At 51.7% G+C, this 21,336-nt stretch overlaps 1 protein-coding gene across 1 annotated transcript in view; it reads right to left on the bottom strand.

Annotated features, from left to right (window-relative positions):
- Positions 1-17,990, bottom strand: part of LOC144719964 (uncharacterized) — a 31,683-nt gene extending 13,693 nt beyond the window's left edge. Inside the window, exons 1-2 of the mRNA XM_078596346.1 lie at positions 16,161-17,990; positions 14,973-15,185 (exon numbers count right to left, since the gene is read on the bottom strand). Coding sequence (XP_078452472.1) covers positions 14,973-15,185; positions 16,161-17,735 — 1,788 coding nt within the window. The 5' untranslated portion in view covers positions 17,736-17,990. The remainder of the gene's footprint in view (positions 1-14,972; positions 15,186-16,160) is intronic.
- Positions 17,991-21,336: the final 3,346 nt, after the last annotated feature.

Genomic DNA, 21,336 nt, shown 5'->3' with positions numbered 1-21,336 from the left:
GAGCGAGTCAACATCTCACCACCGGAGCGTGGCGCGGGCAATCGTGCCGAATACTCCTGCGTGGAGCACTCCCCCACCCTCCACAGGGCCCACACACACCTCACGCAACGCCCAATACTCGGATCACTATAATCGGTTTCATGTTGCGTTCCTGGTAACGGCATGGGAAAACCGGTTTAAAAAAATAAAGCGGTTACCAGTTAAAAAAATAAAACGGTTACCAGTTTTCCGCACATGTAGACATGTCTCGAGCAATGAGCGTGGGGGCAACTGTCATGACGCCGGGCCTGCAGTTCAAAGGTCGCCGGTTCGAGCGCATCTCGCCCCCCTCTCCGCCTCTGCCCGACCAGCAGTGTCGATGGGGCTTCATCAGGCGACTGCTCGCCAGCTCGTGCATAGTGGGGTCAAGTGTGGGCAGGCCCATCTCTTCCGTAGAGTCCGGTCATCACGGAAGAGCAAGACAGACGCCCTCGAGAGCGCGCCGTAGTGGAGGTCATGATTGGTCAATTTTAAAAACTGTGATGATCATCAGTGGACCAGATGTTCAATTGTCTCATTTGTCTTCCAATTAAAAAAAACACCCTATTATTTTTTAATTTAATTGTCATCAGGCCCCGTGATGTTGAGTGCATTCACTCAGCCCATCTCTACTGGCCTTTGCTCTAAAACGTCATATATATTTTTTGTGCGTAAGGTTTATTTAACACATAAACGAATATGCAAATAAGAGCAATTCTGGGGTTCAATTAATTGGGGGGGGGGGTCACAAGACATTAAGACCGCCCTGTACAGCATGTGCTCATTATGTACAGCCCTGCACATTTCATTTGAAGGTCACACAGACACATGCGCGCGCGCGCGGCGTTCTGATTCGAACGTTCGGGGTTGATTTAATTTGTTGTCGTTATTTTGCCCCGCGTTGCTATTTATAGACTCTCTCTCTCGGCAGGGGTATTCCTCTGCTTGAGCCGGAGCACGGTCACGTGAGTTTGTTGACACGGGCTCCGACAGAGTGAGCACACGAGGGTGTGCCATCCGCAGTGCAAGCGTGGCAATGAAGGGGTGGGGGGGGGCGTTTTGTGCTGAGTTGATAAACTACACGCGCAGCCACCGCTCGGCGGTCAAGGTAAAGGCGCGGCCTTGCAATTGCGTGCGCACGCCACTGCAGGCCGGAAGGGTCTCGGGACGTGTTGGAATAGGTGGGCGTAGCGCGAGAGAGCCAGCCCCCTAAAGAAGGGGGGCATTGGTTTACTCTGTCACGCTGACCCCACACGTAGCGGGAAAGGGCGAGGGGACCCACGCTTCATCTCACCACGCGCGACTCGCCAATCGACTCAATGTGGGTTAAACCCACTCGTTACGCCGCTGGGCGGACAGGCGGTGGGTGGAGTGGCGGTGGGTGGAGTGGGGATTTGAGAAACTCATGCAGTGATTCCAAATGCCAGCGCCGGGAGATGGAATCAAACGGTGGGTGCTGCTGATAGTTCCATCGCTGTGGCAGCTCCCTTCACGAGATCGGCACTGATAGAGAGAGAGATGGAAGTTGGAGAGGGGGGGGACGAGTCTCATCTTCTCGGAACCTCCACGTGTCCGCCGTGGCGTTGGTGCCACCCTTCGTCGTGTCGAGCTGCCGAGGGTCGCGGGTGTTGGGCCGACTCAGCTCTGCGATTGTTTTCTCATCGATTTCACACCGGCGTGCGTGCGCATGGAATATGCCCGCTGACATTGCAATAACGACACTTCAAGCTGCTAAGCGTTCATGAATAATTGATTTGACATTTGCGATTTCTTCATGCGAGACGGCTGTTTTTTTGCTCTGATTTATATTGGCGTTTTTGCTGTACTCTGTTTTATTTGTTTTGCGTTTATTATTTTGGTAACCCAGGTTACTCTTGCAAATGAGACTCGTGCTGGTCTGTTGAGTTTCTAACCTGGTTAAACAAAATACACCTTACTTGACCCCTCTATGCGCTACTCACCAGCAGTGTAGATATGAATATGGACGGGATGTACTGCGTGTGGATTCATTTTTTCCGCCTGAGGACGACCGCTTGTGTTGCGATCGAAACGTCGTGATATATTATTTTTTATTTTATTTTATTATTCTACCTACGTGACTTTACCGAAAGAACCAAAGAGTATGGATTCCCGCAGTCACGAAAGCTTTAAATCAAGATATCGCTATGAACTATTTTTTATTTACCAAGTAAGGCCCACTGAGCTGTATCGCTCTTTGGCACCACAAATGATAGCCCAATGAAGTGGCTGATATCGTGGAGGAAAAACCGGAGGACCCGGACAAAAATCCAAGCGATCACGGTGAAAACAAGCAAACTACAAACATACGGGCATCAGGATCGGGATCGAACCAGGCGAGGTAGTAAACATATCGCCACCACTTAAGCATATACACACAAACAACTCTGACTTTATAGTGGTGTAATTTACGAAACTGTCCATTGCACACACACCCTCCACGTAAAAAAAAATCAAAGTATTTTTTACGCATTCTATTATCCACACGGCATTCCGAGAGTGCATACTATAAGAAGCATCGGTTTCACACCAACAAAACTCAGAACAAAATGTTTACATTCAGTCAGGCTCTTGTGAAGCCACGCTGGTGAACCAACCACCAGAGGTTTAGGGGCAAGCAGCCTCGATGGCAACACGTGGCCGTGAACCGCGCAGTGCTACGCGTGGCCTTCCACACGCCAGCACGCGAAATATTAACGCCCTGCCGTACGGCACTCTCATAATACCGCGCCACGCTGTCTGGAATTGTACTAGCCGATTTAACCCTAACATAAACACAATGGCAGGGTAGGGATATATTCAAGTGACAGAGAAAAATCTGCTCAGCCGAGCTGCGAGGAGGAGTATCTGCACGTCTTGAGCAGCTTATTCAGGATATCCGCACGCAGCCCGCCATAGTGGCAACTCCCCTCCACGCATGCGCAGTACGGCCCTTCGTAAATCCACTGCTGGATGAAGGTCTCCCCACCCGGTGTGAGTTATAGGGGCTGTTTGACCATACTTCACCAAGCTGGTCAGTGCTGCTTGATGAATAATGGGGGAAAGGCTCAGGACCGGATCAGGTTAGCCGTCGTCCGAAAAAATAAATAAAAACCTCAGGTCGCTGGGTATTGCGCTAAGCACTGCGCCACTACTCCCACTTGGTGTGTGTGTGTGTGCATACAGATGCAATCTAAAGGATCTCCCGTGTAAAATAGACTGGAAACTGGCTAAACGAGGTCATCAAAGTACAAGTGTCTCCATCCACATACGAGCAGTGGGACGCTAAGTCCACCCAGGGCTGGGATTTGAACTTTCAACATTTCTACTCTGTGCCACACGGCCGGATAAAGGCGTCCACACACTGATTATAATCTACAGCAAGGCCGAAGTTTTTTGAGGCAAGTGGTTTGAGGATAGTGGGCTGTTGAGGGATAGTTGCGCTTAACATTCGGTACACTTTAGAAACACGTCGCTGGTGCCAGGAGTACGTGAAATATTGTGGCGTGGCTGTGCTGCGCGCTATTCCGTTTACCGCTGCCAGGGACACATTATTTGGTAAGTGAACCGCATTCTGACCGCACTTTAAAATTCAACGGCACACTGTCCCAAAAACGCCCGTGGTTCTGTCGGGCGGGCTTCATTCTTCAGACCCCCATCCCTTCTGAGCCTCCACGGGTGATAGACCCCGCTCAGACAAAAAAAAATCATGACCAGTGGGGTAGGTGGGGGGGGGATAGGTGGGAGGGGGCCTTGGCCGTAGCGCGCCTTGGCGCTCGTCCCAGCGCGCATCCCCATGTAGCACCGCGTTGAATTGGCTGGCTACGCGTGGATCGTGCGCGATCGCACGGCGGACCCGGCCTCCCTGCGCCCACCCTCCCTTCCGACAAACCCCTGGCGAGCTGAGCGTTCGTTCGCGCATTGCAACCAGGTGTTGGAGTTCCGCGTCGATGTTCTTCGAACCCGTCGAGAACTCGAGACACCGGGATGGTTTGTCATTCGCAAGGGCGAGTGACCAGGGTCTCGCGAAATGACACGAGCAAAAATACGTCAAATAAAGTCGAGCGATGAAGTGAGATGGAAATCCGAGGCAAAACAAAAACTGCGTCACGTGAGAAAGCGAAAATATTTTGCACGACCACGATGTTAAATAATTGGAATGAGATCAACTGTTTGAAATATCGCAGCCGACTGCCTACATTTGTTTGCCAAGTGTTTGATGTCAGCCGACTGCATGTGGACTGTCCGTGTAGCTTCATTACACTTATACCATCGTCCCTCCAGGATATTAATACAACTAGTACCACTTTGTGAGACTTCAATAGTGGTGACCCAATGGAAAGCCAACCCTCCACTACAGGGATGTGGAGCGTCCTCCGCTGGCCCAGGGCCACCAGCAATGCTTGATTGAGCAGGGAGACACTTTGAATTGACCTTGCAGCTAAAATCCTGCCCAGCCAAATGGGGCGATGGTGAATCACCCAACAATGTGGCCATCGAACAAAGACGGTCACTGTATCGAGCACTTTGAGATGCGCTTTCGCGGCCGTTTAGAATGCTCTTCCCTCCGATGTATATATTAGAAAGCCGCTGGAGCTATGCACTTATACATATAGAACGAATATAGATGTCTTTAGAACTGCGTTTTGTGTTTAGTTTGTTGTTCTTCTTCGCACCTCCGATTAACGCGGTTGGCTACGTACGGTGTGAAAGAAGTTCAACATGCATACAATCGCAAGGTGTAAGTTCAAATCTAGCTGGCATGCCACCTTGGCTAATCTCTCCAAGGTAAATCACCTTGGGTTGGGCAGGAGAAAAGTGGCTGTGTACCCTTCAGCATTGGGGTGCCCTTTTAAAAGTGATGCTATCACAGTTGTTGTGGAGTGACTCATGTAGCCAGCTATGGCTGCATGAGTTTGGTAGTACATGTTGTTTACGTCGTTTATTGACCACTGTTTCATTGCTTTTATGGCTTTATTTTGGTGATTTTCGAAAAGTCTTTTGGTTTGGCCATGTTTGTTTATTGTAGTACAGAGTTAGACTGATGGCCTTAATCTAAGTTGTCTTGTGGCTGTTGTTGTTGTTTGACTTGCATCCCACTGGGATTTTTGCACACAGTGTTGGTGCACGGTGCTTTTTCTGCAATATTTTGCTGTCTTTTCTTGGATTTTCTGTTTGCACATAGTCACTATAAGATGTTTTCTTGTTCATGTTTTTGTTTTTTGTTTGTTGCGGTTGCACCCGATTCAAGAGCCGAATGGCTCACAGGGCTATACCTAATCAATGAACTTGAAACTTGAACTTGTCTTCCCCAGTCGTATTCCAGTTGTGCAGCTGACGGCGCCTTTTTGGGGTGCACTTTGTAAACGTGATTTCCGACCACGTGGCGAGAGACGCCACCCCGAGATGACCGTCTGATGACCGCAAGGCTCCTGTAAATACTTCTCATTCTTTTTGTAAAAAAAAACAGTCGACAGTGTTGATGAACTGGCTCCTGCCATGGCAATGGGGGATTTCAGCTCACTGGCTCAGATCCACCCTCCCTCCCCCATAAGTGGAATGAGGGGTCTTGCCCGTGATTTATTGAGCGGAGAGGCGCACTCACTGTCTGTGGCTTGTTATGTGGCGTCTCGGCATGGGCTCATCTCTTCTTATCCGCTTGTGAGTGTTTATTTTACTCATGCGGCGGTTACTTTGGCTGTCGAGATAAGCGGGTGTCTGTACAGATGTCTGCCGTGCGCACTGCCACGTTTCCTCCCGTTTGCAGCCAAGTGTGTTTTTTTGTTGGATTTCCCTGACCCACATTTCACTTCCTGCAAAACTTCCCCAACTCATAATAATTATGTCGTTTTTGTGAAGCTAACCGTAGGATCGACAATAAATCCATTCTTTCGCGAGCAATGGGATTCCCCGTGCACTGTGAACAAACATTTTTACAATGAACAATGGAGTGATTTATTGTACAATCAACTTGTTAGTTTAACACTAACGCACAATCTGGATGCACGTCTTCCTGATTTGTGGCTCCATCCAAAAAAATGCAAAAAACATGCCCCGACACGAATTTTCGGATTAATCCGATAGCGTGACGTCACGTGAAACGACATCGCGTGTTTCTCGTTTGATGAATGCTGTAACAACACACGGTTAGCACCGCACCAGATATCTTAAAAATCATTCGCGTAATAATTATTATAAAGTAAGTTCCCGCCCATTGTCAATACACTGCTGGGTGAAGGCCTCCTTCCCAAGCCACGTTAAACATAGCGGACATTTCACCATATTCCACCTCATTCGGTGGGTAAACTGTGAAAGAGGTGCCCAGAAACGGTTCAGACCAGAGGTGTGGACTCGAGTCATGTGACTTGGACTCGAGTCAGACTCGAGTCATGAATTTGATGACTTGCGACTCGACTTGGACTTGCATAACAATGACTTTGTCCCACCTATGAGATGTGGACTCGAGTCATGTGACTTGGACTCGAGTCAGACTCGAGTCATGAATTTGATGACTTGCGACTCGACTTGGACTTGCATAACAATGACTTTTTCCCACCTCTGGTTCAGACATCACTCGCCACCGGTGTTCACCGTGGCCGGGACTTGAACTGTGGTTGTCGCGAGTTCACGGCACAGTGGTCTCGCCCACATTCATGTGGGGCCCCTTGCAGGAATGTCACCCAGCTGAAAGTGGAATGCGCAAGACACAAGCAGCGCTCTGTTGCCTCTTGACGTCCCCGTTTCACTCCGTTTCACCCACACACCATCCCGCCCGCCCGCCCGCCCGCCCCAATTCTCCCCCCCTGACGCCGCCACCGTCATCGCCCGCTCCTCCTCCATCCGCCTCCCCCCGCACCCAGACAGCGAACGCTCGGTTCGGCACGTTGCCCCATGCACGGCTCGTTGTCACATTAAAAACGGCCTCCTCCGTCAGCCTCTGTCGCAGGGGTGGGGACCCTTTTTTTCTGCCAATGGCCATTTGAGAATTGATAACATCATTCGCGGGCCATACAAAATTATCAACTTAAAAATGTACCTGTTATATTTGGTCAAACGTTTCATTAACTCACCCCTCATGTGATGGCTGGAACTGCTTCTCTTTGGCGAGGCGTGTGATGTTATTGGTATTGATGATGATGTTGCTGCTACTCGCAACTGCTTTTCCAGGTTTGCTCCTAGATTCGATGAATTTCGAGTCCCGCCTGCGGTTGCCTTGGCAGGGCCACACCAAATGATTTCGCGGGCCTCATATGACCCCCTGTCTATCAGATGCGGCTGTGGTGCCAAGAGGTGACTCTGTAGGTGCGACAAGTGGTTATGCGCCGCGCGACGAATCATGCCAACAAAACAAATTGGCGAATGTGATTTCGTTTTGTTAGTTTGTTACCGGTCGTGGGCCTCACCTAGGTCGACTCGGCATCAAATGAGTAACGTGGTCGTGTGTGTAAACATCAGCGTTGGGGATACAAAGGCGGCCGGGCGAGGTGTAGGTTCACCAACTTCCTCCGCGTGCCGTGCCGGCCTTCATAGTTCTTTCCCCGACAGTTGAAGGCTATATGGGCGATCTTTATCTTCGTTTTGTTTTGCAGATAACACACGTACCGTTCAATGACGGGAAACCTCATCACCGCAAACACGTGTGACCCAATACGAGAGGAGCACAATGTCGTTCTTCAGGAACTGTCGATGTTTTTTTTTTCTTTGCATAAAAACACGCGGGCTCGGTGCTTCTTGTACGAAGTGATTTCGACCAAAAGCAACCAGAGTACCTCGCTGATCTCGTCACGGAGCAGACACCATCATGCGAACTAGGATCAACCTCGCAGCAGCTTTTGGCTGACCCATCGAGCAAAGACGGTCACAGCGTCGCGCGCTTTCAGATGCGCTTCTACGGCCGTCTGGAACGCTCTTCCCCTTCTGATATTGTTAAGCCACTGGAGCTATGCACTTTTAAATATCGATTGAAAACTCATGCCTTTAGAACTGCTTTTTATCGTGTTTACTTTAGTTGACCTTCCCCCCGCACCTCCGATGAGCGCGGTTGACGACGTATGGCGCGAAAGAAGTTCAACATACGTACGTGCGTACACTGCGCGCGCTCGTGGGTGCTACGCGCCTGCGTGAGCGAGCGGGCGGACGGGCGGACGGGCGCCACCGTCCGAGAGGCCGTGCGAGCGTGGGTGGGTGAGCGTAGGTGGGTGAGCGTGGGTGGGTGATCGTGGGTGGGTGAGCGTGGGTGGGTGAGCGTGGGTGGGTGAGCGTGGGTGGGTGAGCGTGGGTGGGTGAGCGTCGGTGGGTGAGCGTGGGTGAGTGAGCGTGGGTGGGTGAGCGTGGGTGGGTGAGCGTGGGTGAGTGAGCGTGGGTGGGTGAGCGTGGGTGGGTGAGCGTGGGTGGGTGAGCGTGGGTGGGTGAGCGTGGGTGAGTGAGCGTGGGTGGGTGAGCGTGGGTGGGTGAGCGTGGGTGGGTGAGCGTGGGTGGGTGAGCGTGGGTGGGTGAGCGTCGGTGGGTGAGCGTGGGTGAGTGAGCGTGGGTGGGTGAGCATGGGTGGGTGAGCGTGGGTGAGTGAGCGTGGGTGGGTGAGCGTGGGTGGGTGAGCGTGGGTGGGTGAGCGTGGGTGGGTGAGCGTGGGTGGGTGAGCGTGGGTGGGTGAGCGTGGGTGAGTGAGCGTGGGTGGGTGAGCGTGGGTGAGTGAGCATGGGTGGGTGAGCGTGGGTGAGTGAGCGTGGGTGGGTGAGCGTGGGTGAGTGAGCGTGGGTGGGTGAGCGTGGGTGGGTGAGCGTGGGTGGGTGAGCGTGGGTGGGTGAGCGTGGGTGGGTGAGCGTGGGTGAGTGAGCGTGGGTGGGTGAGCGTGGGTGGGTGAGCGTGGGTGGGTGAGCGTGGGTGGGTGAGCGTGGGTGGGTGAGCGTGGGTGGGTGAGCGTGGGTGAGTGAGCGTGGGTGGGTGAGCGTGGGTGGGTGAGCGTGGGTGGGTGAGCGTGGGTGGGTGAGCGTGGGTGGGTGAGCGTGCGGTCGCTCTACTGGCTTGTGGATTGTGGTGGTGATCCAACTTGCTCGGCCAGTGCGTGCCGTTATCATCAATGCCATCAAAGGTCACGTTCAATCCACTACCGATCTACTGCACGATGGACACCTCCCCGTTTGGCGCCGAAACAGGATCGGTGTTGTTGTGTGGCAAGTCCTGCCCAGGAGTGTGTTTTACACACACCACACAGGCTGTTCCCCTATAACGCGGCAGTTGCGTTCCTGAAGAACAGCGAGCGATGGGAGAAATCGCGTTATGATACCCATCGATCCAACGGGCTGGAATTAAAATCAACAAAGTTGTATGCAAAGCGAGACTAGTTATATAGGGCAAAGCACAGACCGCGATAACGCGTGAGATGCGCTTGCGGGTCAAACAAAGGCTAAAAGGAGCGTGGGGAGCATCTCGAAGCATCCAGCAGCATCCCGCCCTGTGCGCGATGCTGTGCCGATGCAGCCGTACGACCGCTTATTCCTACTCGCGTAATTCGCATCCGCGTTATAAAAACAAAAATGTGTTCCCTAATACATTCATCGTGTTATATCCAATTCGCGTTTCGCAAACACGCAGCGTGATAGCAGAAGGGACTGTACAACCCAATTGCTGTTGTTGACAAGTTTAAGTTAGCCTCTGTCATATGAATGTGGAATTTCTACCAATGACTCATGGCCGCGGACGAACTGAGCACCATCCCATTTAAATTTGTGGCCATGGCGCTCCTGAAAAAGAAGCCAATAGCTCAGTGGGGCGTTACGTGATCAAATACAAAAAGTCTGGTTTTATTTTAATTTTTTCGTGTGATTTGTTTAGCTTTCCTATACTCTGCACTCCGATCGTGTTGTTGTGCTGTTTGTTGTTGTTATGTTCTGACCCCGTGCCCCTACTGGACATCTGTGAAAAAGAGCTTCATAGCTCATCGGATTCCTCCTCCAGTACAAATAAATATTCTGATACTCGTTTTTTGAGTCATTTGTGGCACCCCCCCAGGTCACTCTTGCAAATGAGACCTATTCTGGACCCTGGCGTTTCTTCTCACCTGGCCCAACGAAATAAACACCGAGCGCGGATACCTCGTTTTCTTTTGCCACACGCGTGGGAGCCCAATGCCTCGTGACACAATCACTCAAAATGGCCCCCAGCACCATCACCTTTCACAAGCGTCGGGATTGACGACCACAGCGCAAAACAGGTACTTACACGCTCCATCGGTACTCGGTTTCGAGCAGCGAGGCGCAGGGAGTGCAGCAAAAAGAGCCATTGTTGTATTGCACTGCTCGCTCCCCGCTTTACCAACCTGCACTGAGCAACGTATGGTCTGACATGGTAACGCATGGTCTGACACGGTAACGTGTGGTCTGACAGGGTAACGTATGGTCTGACAACCCGTATGGTGTTGGGGGGGATTGGCAAAAAGGGCTGCGCACGTGCATGCAACGGCATAAACAATCATGGTCATAATTGAATAACTGTGTCTGGTCTTGAATTGCATCCAGGAATGGAAAGACAATCTCCGTGCTGTTTCGGTGCAAACGTGCTACACCCCCCCCCTCCCACAATCTGGGTTTGATTCCTGGCCACGGCTAACATCTGTGTTGAGTGATATCTAAACCAGTCCTGGCCAGGCCACCCAATATTACCAATCAGCATTCTGACCAGCGTGGTGCAAAGGTGGTGGGAGGGGGGGGGGGGTCGAATGACCACCACGGGGCCTGCACGCCTGTTGAGCTGACCAGAGTGGAGAAGCTAAGCCGGGTTGAGCCTGGACAGTGCTTGGATAGGCACTCGGGTTTTCCCTCCCCACCCGCCCTACTCAGCGTGGTGACCGCGCTCCAGGCTCTGACCCTGGGTGACCACGCGGCTTCTGTCCGCAGGAACTCAGAGACAATGAAGACCCCCACCACCGTTTAGAATGCCCTCCCACCCCCCCTCTCTCCTCTCTCTCTCTCGTTCTATATTTGATCTCTTTCATCTTTTTCTCGCCGGTTCCTTCTCACTAATTATCCTCCTGTATTTGCCTGCCGCTCTGAGATCCATTGTTTAAGTGCGCCTCATAAATCAGATTTTAATTTTGTCGTGTCAAGGCTCTGAAGCGATGTTGTTCGGCAGCAGAGGGCATCTAGCAGTGGATTGACATGTACACATACTGCAGAGACAAAGATCCTCCGTGTAGCCTTTCACCGACTGTCGGGGCAAGTGCTGTTAGCGAGCACCTCTAAAGGACCCCACGGCACACGAGGGTGAGGGCGGCCGCCTTTGTCTCCCCAGTGATGATGTTTACATCCCGCACCAGCTACCGACCACACGCAAGGGCTGAGTCGACCTAATTTCGGCCCCAACTCCGGTTCATATATTTGTCACTCAACGTCGGTCATGAGCGGGGCATCGACCTCGGTTCGCCGAGTTCGCAGCGCAGCGCACTGACCGCTGTGCAACCGCTCCGCGCGCATGCCGCACACATGTGCTGCACACGTGTGTGCGGCGTGCGCGTGCGTGTGTGCACGCGCACAATGGAACTGGGATACCCATGTGGCGCGGGGTCACGCGGGGCATCTGAGGCCGTGCGGGCAGGGCGCGCACGTCCGCTGTGAGGAAAAGAGCCCCCCACGCATCCTGGAGACTGACTTCTATTGTCAACACAGAGCTCAACAATGAAGCAACATAGAATCCAGTCGTCGGGGTGACCCAGGTCACTCTTACAAAAGGGGCTCCATCCTGGCCTCTTCAGTGCTCACCTGGTTGAGCAAAATAAAACTTGACTCTGTATTTGGGCGCCAATGGGATCTCCAGTTGCCTTTCTTTCCCTGAGAGCGACTTGTGACTTTGAGGCATCAGACTGGATGTGAGCGGACAATGGACATGGCGCTGTTTCCACTCATTTCATGCCAGGTGAGCTGACATGAATGCTGAGCCAGCTATGCACCGTTGAACCTGGATGGTGCTTGCGTGGGCAAGTAGAGTGTCATCGGCTGTGAAGCTACGGTGTCGGCAGCAGAGGTGCAGTGGTCCAGAATCCGTTGATGTGCTCTAAATATAAGCTCCACCAATCTGCAATGACGAGCATGGTGAAGTATGGTCGCATAACCCCCATGACCCGCGCCGCTTGGGGAGGCCTTCATCCAGCAGTGGTTTGACAAATGCACAAAACCGTAGATTGCTGATGACTGGGGTGTGTAGGGGTCAGATGTGAAAACCCGAAGTGATTTCCTGCTCAAGTGGTCATTGATGGAGTGCTCTTGTCCTGATAACAGCCCGGATCTGGTGGTAGAAATTCCAGATTCCTATGGTGGGGGTGAGTAAATCCATAGGACAGACACATAGCTGTGATAAGTAATGGCATGTAATCCTGTGGTTTGGTATTTTTTTAAAGCCATTTGCTACATTCGTACTGTTATGGCTATGCCTGTGGGAGTGCATTCGTGTCTGTGTGTGTCTCCGTGTCTCTGTGTCTCTGACTCTGTGTCTCTGTGTGTGTCGCCGTGTCTCTGTGTGTATCTCTTCGTGTCTCCGTGTCTCTGTATGTATCCGCGTCAGTGTGTCTCTGTATCTGTGCGTGAGTGTATGCATGGCTCTGTGTGTGTGTCTCTGTGTGTGCCTCTGCGTGTGTCTGTGTGTGTGTGTCTCCATGTCTGCTTGCCCCACTACGGAGTTGAGAGGGGAGGGCCGGGGTGGTGGCCGTCAAGAGCCTGCCGCACCACACCATGACTAGAGTGGAGGGTGGCAGTGGAGGCTTGAGGCTCTTTCCTTTCCAGTCGCCAAGAAGCTCTGTTGGACAGATATGGACCCCAACCATGGGAATGTGGAATTTGATCACCACTGGTATAGGGCAAATAAGTGCTGGTCCATTCCTCGTTGAAGAATGGAGACTCTATGACTTGAGTTTGCCTCTGACCAGTGCATAACTTTGGTAATCTGATGATACTCATTATTTTTTATTACCGCACAAATGCACTACTCCCGGAAACTGCTCCCCTATCGAAGCCCAAGATGATCCCATTTCAGGCCCCAGCCTACAGATCCAAGTTCATGTTCTTTAACCAGGTGAGGACGCAAGAGCGCAGGAGAGATTATCATGTGGAAGAGTGACTGGTAGACAACAGAAGTCAGTGGTGGTGCCCGCCCATCACGAGGCCCAATGCAGACATTCTTTTTGGGCCCCTTTCAATTCATGAACTCCTCGTCAGATGTTAGAAATCGAGTTGCCATCCCGAAAGCGCATTCCCATGTTTACGCGTGGTCATTAGTTGGGAACGCCCAACTCTCGCGATCACCGAGTCGAAGATTCATGTTAACACAACTTTTTTGTTTTCATTGCAAATCGAGGTGCACTTTGACTTGAACTCTGGGGGAAAAAAAACCACGGGGCCCAGCTTGGGTCGGCTGTCCCATGCAAACCCGCCACTCGCTCGCGGTGACCTGGCTGCTGCTACTGGCACCGCTCCCTCCACACGGCCACTCGAAGTGACACGCAACGGCGGTCCGGTGAAATTGGCACCGCGAATTGAAAGCTGTTCATTTAAACTAACTCCTGTGAAACGTAAACTTTCGATTTAAAGCTTTCGTGACTGCAGGGATTCATCTTCTTGGTTCTTTCGGTAAAGTCACGTAGAAGGGAAGTAATAAAATAATTAAAAGAAAACAACGCAAGCAGCCGTCCTCACCTGAGGACGGCTGCTTGCGTTGTGGCCGAAACGTCGTGAGAATTATTTAATGTTTTATTTTAATTATTTTATTACTTCCCTTCTACGTGACTTTACCGAAAGAACCAAGAAGATGAATCCCTGCAGTCACGAAAGCTTTAAATCGAAAGTTTAGCGTCTTCATTCAGACGCTGTCTCCCCGACAGACCTGGTCTTCACCTGAGGACGGCTGCTTGCGTTGTGGCCGAAACGTCGTGAGAATTATTTTATGTTTTATTTTTATTATTTTATTATTTCCCTCCTGTGAAACGATTGGGCATTGGTGGTGATGGTGCGGAGGGAGTGTTCTTCTCACTCCCTACTGTGTACCAGCTGTCTTCAGGTACACAGCGGTATGCAATAAGGAATTGGCCAAAACCTTCGTAGGCAGCGTCCTGCTGAAAATGAGCACCGGTACTCAGTGAGGCTTTGCTGGTGATATAAACACTGCTCATGCACTGCTACTCATAATAATTGTCAATACGTGTAATCAAGTATACTGGCCCCTGTCATTGAAAAACGGATGTTATATCACTGGCTTAGGACCATGAATGGGTTTGAGCGCCAGGCCATGCAGGCGGTCACTTTGAATGTTTGACTTTTAATAACTTTACAGGCCGCATAATTACGTTAATGTTTTTTTGGCGACAATGATGACGATGATGACATCATGTGCAGCAACAGCGAGATTTCACGGCGTGACGATGAGTTGTGATGGGAGATGCGAAGTGAATATCATGGATGTTTCTGGGGAATGAGAAACAGAGGCAGCGTTGTTCAGTGGATGGTCCACTGTTATTGGGGCAACGGCCCAACAACAGTTCAGATCAAAGCCATTCCCCGGTGTGTTCACTCGATATATTTTCGCGATAATTACTGCTTAGCCACTTTGGCAGCTTGAGTCGTCGTTGGTCGACGTGCGCTCACCGGGTTGATGATGGCATTCGCCGTGATTCCTCACGGAACAAAGTTCAATTACAGTTGTTGTTGTTCTACATCAACGTCGGCCCGGCACCTCCGATTAGCACGGTTGGCTATGTAGGGTGCGAAAAAAGTTCAACATACATAATACAAGGCGGCAGACGAGTTATACGTGTGTGTTTGTCGATGTTGGGAAAGTGACCATCGCTTGTTCTAATCCCTGCATCCACCAACCTGATTGGCTGCGAGGCGCTTTGAGACTAATTCGGGCACCGCGTAAAATCGACGCCAAAGGACACCGCGGCACAGACCGACCGCGCAAGCGCTCCGCCCGCTCACCCCGGTGCGGTAGGTGATGTTGTAGCCGCCGAGGCGACGTCCGCAGGCCGCCACGAGCTCGTCCATGGCGGCGAGCAGGCGGCCAGTGGCGGGGCACGAGGCCTCTCGGCCGTCCACCCAGGCCGTCCGGTCCCCGCGCACCACGGCCGAGTCGTGGCGCGGACTCACGAGCTGGCCCGCGCGCAACAGCCCGGCCGTGCGCAGGCCCTGCACCTGCGTTGCCCAAGTGACACGTGGGTTGGGGGTAGACGTTGGGGCGCCGCGGTAGCGAGATGTTGACTACCTCGCCTGGTGCACAGGAGGTCGTGGGTTCAATACCGACCCTGACGCCTGTTGCTGTATATTTAGAATCGACGTATTTGGCTGCTATAAATGTCCACGTAAGCCACTTCGTTGAGCTATCATTTGTGGCCAAGTCGCATCTGAAAAAGAGCTATATAGCTCAGTGGGCATTACCTGGTAAAATAAAAAAAAGTTTAATTTAGACCCAGCAGAGTCCATGATGGGTGGTCAAGGATCAGTTCAACTAAATAGGTACAGCATTTTCATCATCATCATCAACACCATCCTCAAACGGCATCAGCCATGGTCAATCCACTGCTAGATAAAGGACTCTACAACATCATATCGGTAATCAGGGTTTGTTGACCATACTTCACCACGCTGGTCAGTGCGGGCTGGTGTCAGGGTTGTCCCACGACAGGTTCAGATATTGCACGGCCACTGGTACATGCCGTGGCCAGGTAACACACTTTGGTCGCTGGGTTCACCAATACGCCAATCAGATTTGAAATAGCAAAAATCGAGACTTCACAACTTGGCCCAAAGGTATAATTTAGGCAATACATTGTAAAACGTTGTTAAAAAAACCTCATCTCAGGGAGACAAATAATAAACGAGATAACGTCTTTGCGTGTGAACAGACTCGCACGACTGTTGCATCTGGAGTGAGTTCTCAATGAACCGTTAGTGTGTAATTGCTGTATGAGGTTGATGGTATACATTCAATCAAATATGATTTTTATTTTATTATAAAGTATCTGTTCACGTGTCATTACGTATTTGCTATGTATGTGACAATTGACAGCCCTGGACGCTCTGGTAAACAAGATGTTCCAACTCAAGGGATTGTCCAGGTGAAATACTTTAACCGCTTAACAATGGAGTTAAAATCTGAGCATCCCATACCTCGGCCAACACGTAACTGCCGCTCTCCTCTCCCAGGAATCTGTCCAGAATACAGAATCCAAATCTCTCCATGTGTGGCACCACCAGCCCCAGCGCCATGTCCCGCAAGGAGCTTCCTCCTCCTGCTGCTGCTGCCGGGCCGCCGTTACACGCCACCTGTAGTCGCTCCGGAGTTTGCTGCTGCTGCTGCTGATGAGGATGTACATTATAGCTATTGTCATGATAATAATCTCGATCATGATTATTGGTGTGATGACTATTATGGTGCACGGGAGGATCATGACTTGGCACCATAGGTCCTCCGTGCTGATGATACTGCTGCTGATGATTGCAATGTATATCTCGCTCAGAGTCTGGGTGATAGGATGGAGGTTTGGAGAACTGTGTGCCGTGGCTGGAGTTGGCATCCCACCACCATTCCACCTCGGGTCCTTCTCCAGCTCCTCCATGGCCTTCACCCCCATATGTGACACCTCCATGTCCCCCGTCTCCACCATGACTTCCTTGCTGTCCAGTGCCTTCGTGCGTTACTTCTTCTCCACGCGTTCCACCTCCATGTGTTACGGTCCCTGGATATCCTCCATGTAGCGCGTCTCTTTCACGTCCTTCTCCCGCATGGGATGATTCTCCAACTCCTCGTTGCCTTCCACGTGTTACATCCTGCGCGTATCTCCTTTCTACTCCACGTGTTACATTTCTCCCATATCCCCCATCTCCTCCTTGTGTTATATCCTCCCCGTGTCCCCCAATGCCACCATGTGCCATATTTCCATAATACCCTCCCCCTTGCCCATGCGCTCCATGTCCATGTTTTTCCTCTCCCCCATGGGGTAAATCTCCACCAACACACTCTTTAGTTCCTCCACGTGCTGCATCTTTTCCGTAAATCCCATCTTCCACGTGTGTTATGGCTCCTTCATATCTTCCAACCCTTCCATACATGACGTCTTCTCCATGGCCTCCATGCCCTCTCACGCTTCCATGTGCAACATCTCCTCCGTGTCCTCCGAGCGTCGTGCTTTCTCCGAGTATCACATCGTCCCCCCCATATCCTCCACGGAGGAACGCGTTGCCACAAGATGACCCGCTCGGCACGAACATCTCCGGATGCGAACGAGCACAAACTTTCCCAGCGACGTGACCTCTCCGGCTCAGCCCACGGTAGGTCGGCGCTCTCCGGTTCGCACCACCACCGCCACCACCACCACCGCCACCATCAGAAGGACCGTCCTCAAGCGACGGCGCATTGCACTTGCGCTCGCATCCCGGCAGCGCGCTCCCGGGCACGTTGAAGAGCTCGGTGATGGGTGATCCTAGAGACGGCCACCCAGGCACAGACGCACTGTGCGGCCCCACATCCCGAACCCAGTCCCAGTCTGCAAGACCCGGATAGTTTTTGTAAACGCCCTCGTTTTCTTCCACGTCTTTCCCTTGCTCGTTCTCCTCCTCCTCTTGTCCGAGTGGGTCGTGGCCGGGCATCGTGGGTGGCCCGTTGAGATCTAAGCGTGCCCTCTTTGCACCGAGCACCCCGCGGTTGGGCAGCTCGTACTGCCCGGTTTCGTGGCGTCTCTTCATGCTGCTGCTGCTGTTGCTGCTGCTGTTGGATGGAGGCACGGGCGCCGTGGCCACGCGGCATGCTTGCTGTTCATGCCCGGATGAGCGGTGGAGAACATTCACACGCGGCGGCGGCGGCAGCGGCAGCCTCTCCCAGCCGTGTGTGCGCGTGCGCCACGATCACAACACGCAAGCCCTCTCCCTCTCTCCTCTCTCTCTCTCGCGTGCACTCCTCGAGCCATTGAGGTCCTCGCCACTCACCCCACCCTCTCCCCACGTCCTGGAGATGTTTTTAAAGTAAACCAACACTCCCCCCCCTACGTTCAAACCCACCCACTCACAAATCAAATCTAGACACTCGCCCTAAAAACAAAGATCCCCCGTACAGTCTTAACAGACCGTTGGGGCAAGTGCTGTTTGCGAGCACCTATGAAGGCCGGTGCGGCTCTCTAGGGGATGGGTTGCCAGCACCACGCCCGGCCGCCTTTGTATCCTTAGTGGCGAATATTTACACACCGCACCGGGTTCTCATTTGAGGCTGAGTCGACCTAGGGAAGGCCTAGGACCGGTTCAGATAATTGTCAGTGAAGTTGGCCGTGTTGACCGAATTGGCCGTGAGCGGGAATTGAACCTGGGTCACTGGGTTCGCAGCGCAGCACGCTAACCGCTGCACCCACCCATTCATCCACTCACAAATATAGCCATTCACCCACCCATCCACTCACCCACTCACAAATCTTGCCACTAGTCCACCCACTCATCCACTCACACATTTAACCATTCACCCACCCCATTCATTTACACATCCACAAACCCAGTCAGACAGCCTGCCAGCAGCCACACTCTCCGATGGAGCCAAGCCTGGACTGCCCGCTTCCAAAATCACAACTCGTCCGGTAGATGTTGCACAGCGTCCGCTGAATGCCACGGCGTGCGACACGTGCAGGCGGATAACACACTCAGGCAGGGCTTTTCAGCCAGTGGGGTCGTCCCGGGAGTGACGGATTGGAGGTCCCCTAACAAATATTCCACGAGTTATAATCCCTGCCGACACGTCGCCATTCGTTCGTGAGCAGAGAGAGACTTGCTCTACGTGGAGGACAGCGTAGAGCCTGAGGTGGGGTCCCCACGGGGAGGGCTCCACGCAGAGACGCTGCGCGTGCCACGAGTCGCGGCTCCGTGCGTTGCTGCCACTTTGTAAAGGAAAGGACGTGCTTTGTGTTTACCGTGTACTTATATACACGTCGATGCTTTCTTGACATTGCATTATGATGTTGAAGGGTTTTTTTTTTCCTTCTAAATTTGCCCTTCTGTTTGGTAAGAGCCAGCGGTGGAAATTACACATTAGGAGGAGCCCAGCCTAGTCATAGGATAACCGCTGTCGTCCTAACATCCCGACGCCCTTGTTCGCCGATAGCACAACCCCTGGGCATGCATTGCGTATGCATATTCATCGGCCAAAGCGGTGGCGCGGCGGCCCAGGGGAAGCGTGCTGTTGCAGAGGTTCACGGTGTGAATCCACGGGCCGCCCTGGTTATTGCTGCGGGTGTATTGACCGTAAAAATAATAAATACTTCGCGTCGTCTGCTTCACAGTGCGCGTTCGATATTCCCCGTGACGTCATTCGCAAGGCCCATTGTGTGTCGGCGTCGTGGGCCACACTTTGCGAAATTTGATTAATTGCGAGAAAAGTATTCATTCGGAATATGCACGGCACTCACCGCGTCCTCCTGCAAACGTTTGGCAGGACCCTCCCGAAAAAGAGTCACGAGACTCCGTGAAGCTTTTTTGGGTACACAAGCAGGGTGTCGATAACAATCTGACCGTGAATGGCAGTCGGTGGCAATTCCAGCTGAGGACGTAAAGCGGACGCATGACGACCTCTGGTGGTAAAAATCCCTCTCCAGGTTGGAGAAGTGGCGTTTAAAACCAGAGGGCAATTGAGATGTATCTTTCAAGAGAGACCAGCCAAGTATAAGCATTGGATTAAAACACATTGAGCAGCACACATAAGGGCTCATGAGAGTGAACGTGTCATATATGGAACTAATTGCGCCCATTTCTTTATTGTGAACGACTGTTTGATGTGGTGAATTAAAAACTCCACTATCACCGCTGCTAAGTAATTCTCCCATTGTGGTACTTGGTACTATCTTAGGCAGGCAGACATGTCCTATTTCCCTCACGATAAACACAGCATGAGTTTCCCTAATGTACCGTTATGAAAGCCAATTTTGTTTCACCAGTGACCGTGATGAGACTCGTCTCCCCATGTCCTTTCGCAAGCCATCTCAACAACAAACCACACACATCGTTCCGCGACCCGGGGGTTGGGGGCCCAGTACGCCAAGCAGCCAGCAATGAGCAGCAACTATAAAAGTTATAACAGATAAAGAGTGGAACACGTTTCTTGAATGAGGAAAGTTATGGGGTTTTGTAAAGAGAGATGATGGGAGGGAATTCAATGAAGTGTGTGGGGGGGGGGGACCACGGGGTTCTAATCTGGGATATTCAAGGAACTTGAGGTATTTCATCGACGGCACGGATAAGCAGACGGTAGCCTCATTTCTACATCTGCTTATCCGTTGGTGTCGCACTCTGCCAATTAGAAATCCCATCGCTCGCGCGGCATCCCCGGTTGGGAATGCGTCTTCGGTGGGACGCTTTGGTGGGACGCGAGCAACACTCCGAAGCGGTTTCGACGTTCAGTGGCTGAAACAGCGGTCAGCCTCGCGTGATCCAACGCTGGTTGAACTGCCAAGTGTGTAATTCTAGATTTGAAGCTTTCGTGACTGCAAGGATTCATAGTCTTAGGTTCTTTCGGTAAAGTCACGTATGTAGAAAATAAAATTGAAATTAATAAAAATAAAATAAAAATCACGACGTTTCGGAGGCAACACAAGCTTCCGTCTTCAGGTGGAACAGTCACAGCACGATTGCTGTATCAAGTAAAGAGTGCCAAGTGTGTTTCGGCAACGGCCCATAACTGTTAGAGATATGTATTCTTTGGGTCTTTCGGTAAAGCCACGTAGATAGAAAGATAATTGTAAAAATGAAAATATCACGACGTTTCGATCGCAACACAAGCAATCATCATCAGGTGACAAAATATAGCGGGAGAGTTGCTGAAACAGGATGTTATATAGGTTTGAGATTGGTGTAGCCCAAGGGTAGGTGGGCGGGGCTAGAGATGTAATTTGCGTGTAAATGTAAGATCCGAGAGCTGATATGGGTTCCTGGTTCGCCAATAAACTATCTAATACACAACAGAATAATCGTTGGCGTCCTTGTGGAGGCTATAAATCGCATTAATGAGACTTTGTAATGGAATTGCTGCATGAAAGAAACCGCGTGCCCCGTCACCCAACCAGACTTCAAACATTTTAGCAAGTCACCAAAAAAACATATTTTGTTTAAATACAATTATGAAAACAAAGACGAAGTTAATGTCTGTGTGTTACAACTGCAATTACCTGCAAAAAATGTTTTATTAAACAAATTCTAAAATAAGAAGTAGCCAATAGGGTGGCGCGTACCTCCGCGGTAGCCCCGCCCACGCGCCACCGTCGCGCGTTCCCATTGGCCGCTGACCTCGTGCATCGAGTTGGGGCCCGCGCAAGCT

This window comes from Lampetra planeri, chromosome 7, assembly GCF_965212315.1.
Source record: "Lampetra planeri chromosome 7, kcLamPlan1.2.h2, whole genome shotgun sequence".
NCBI lineage: Eukaryota > Metazoa > Chordata > Hyperoartia > Petromyzontiformes > Petromyzontidae > Lampetra > Lampetra planeri.
The sequence above is the reverse complement of the archived record's forward strand: the minus strand, read 5'-3'. Positions and strand labels throughout refer to the sequence as shown.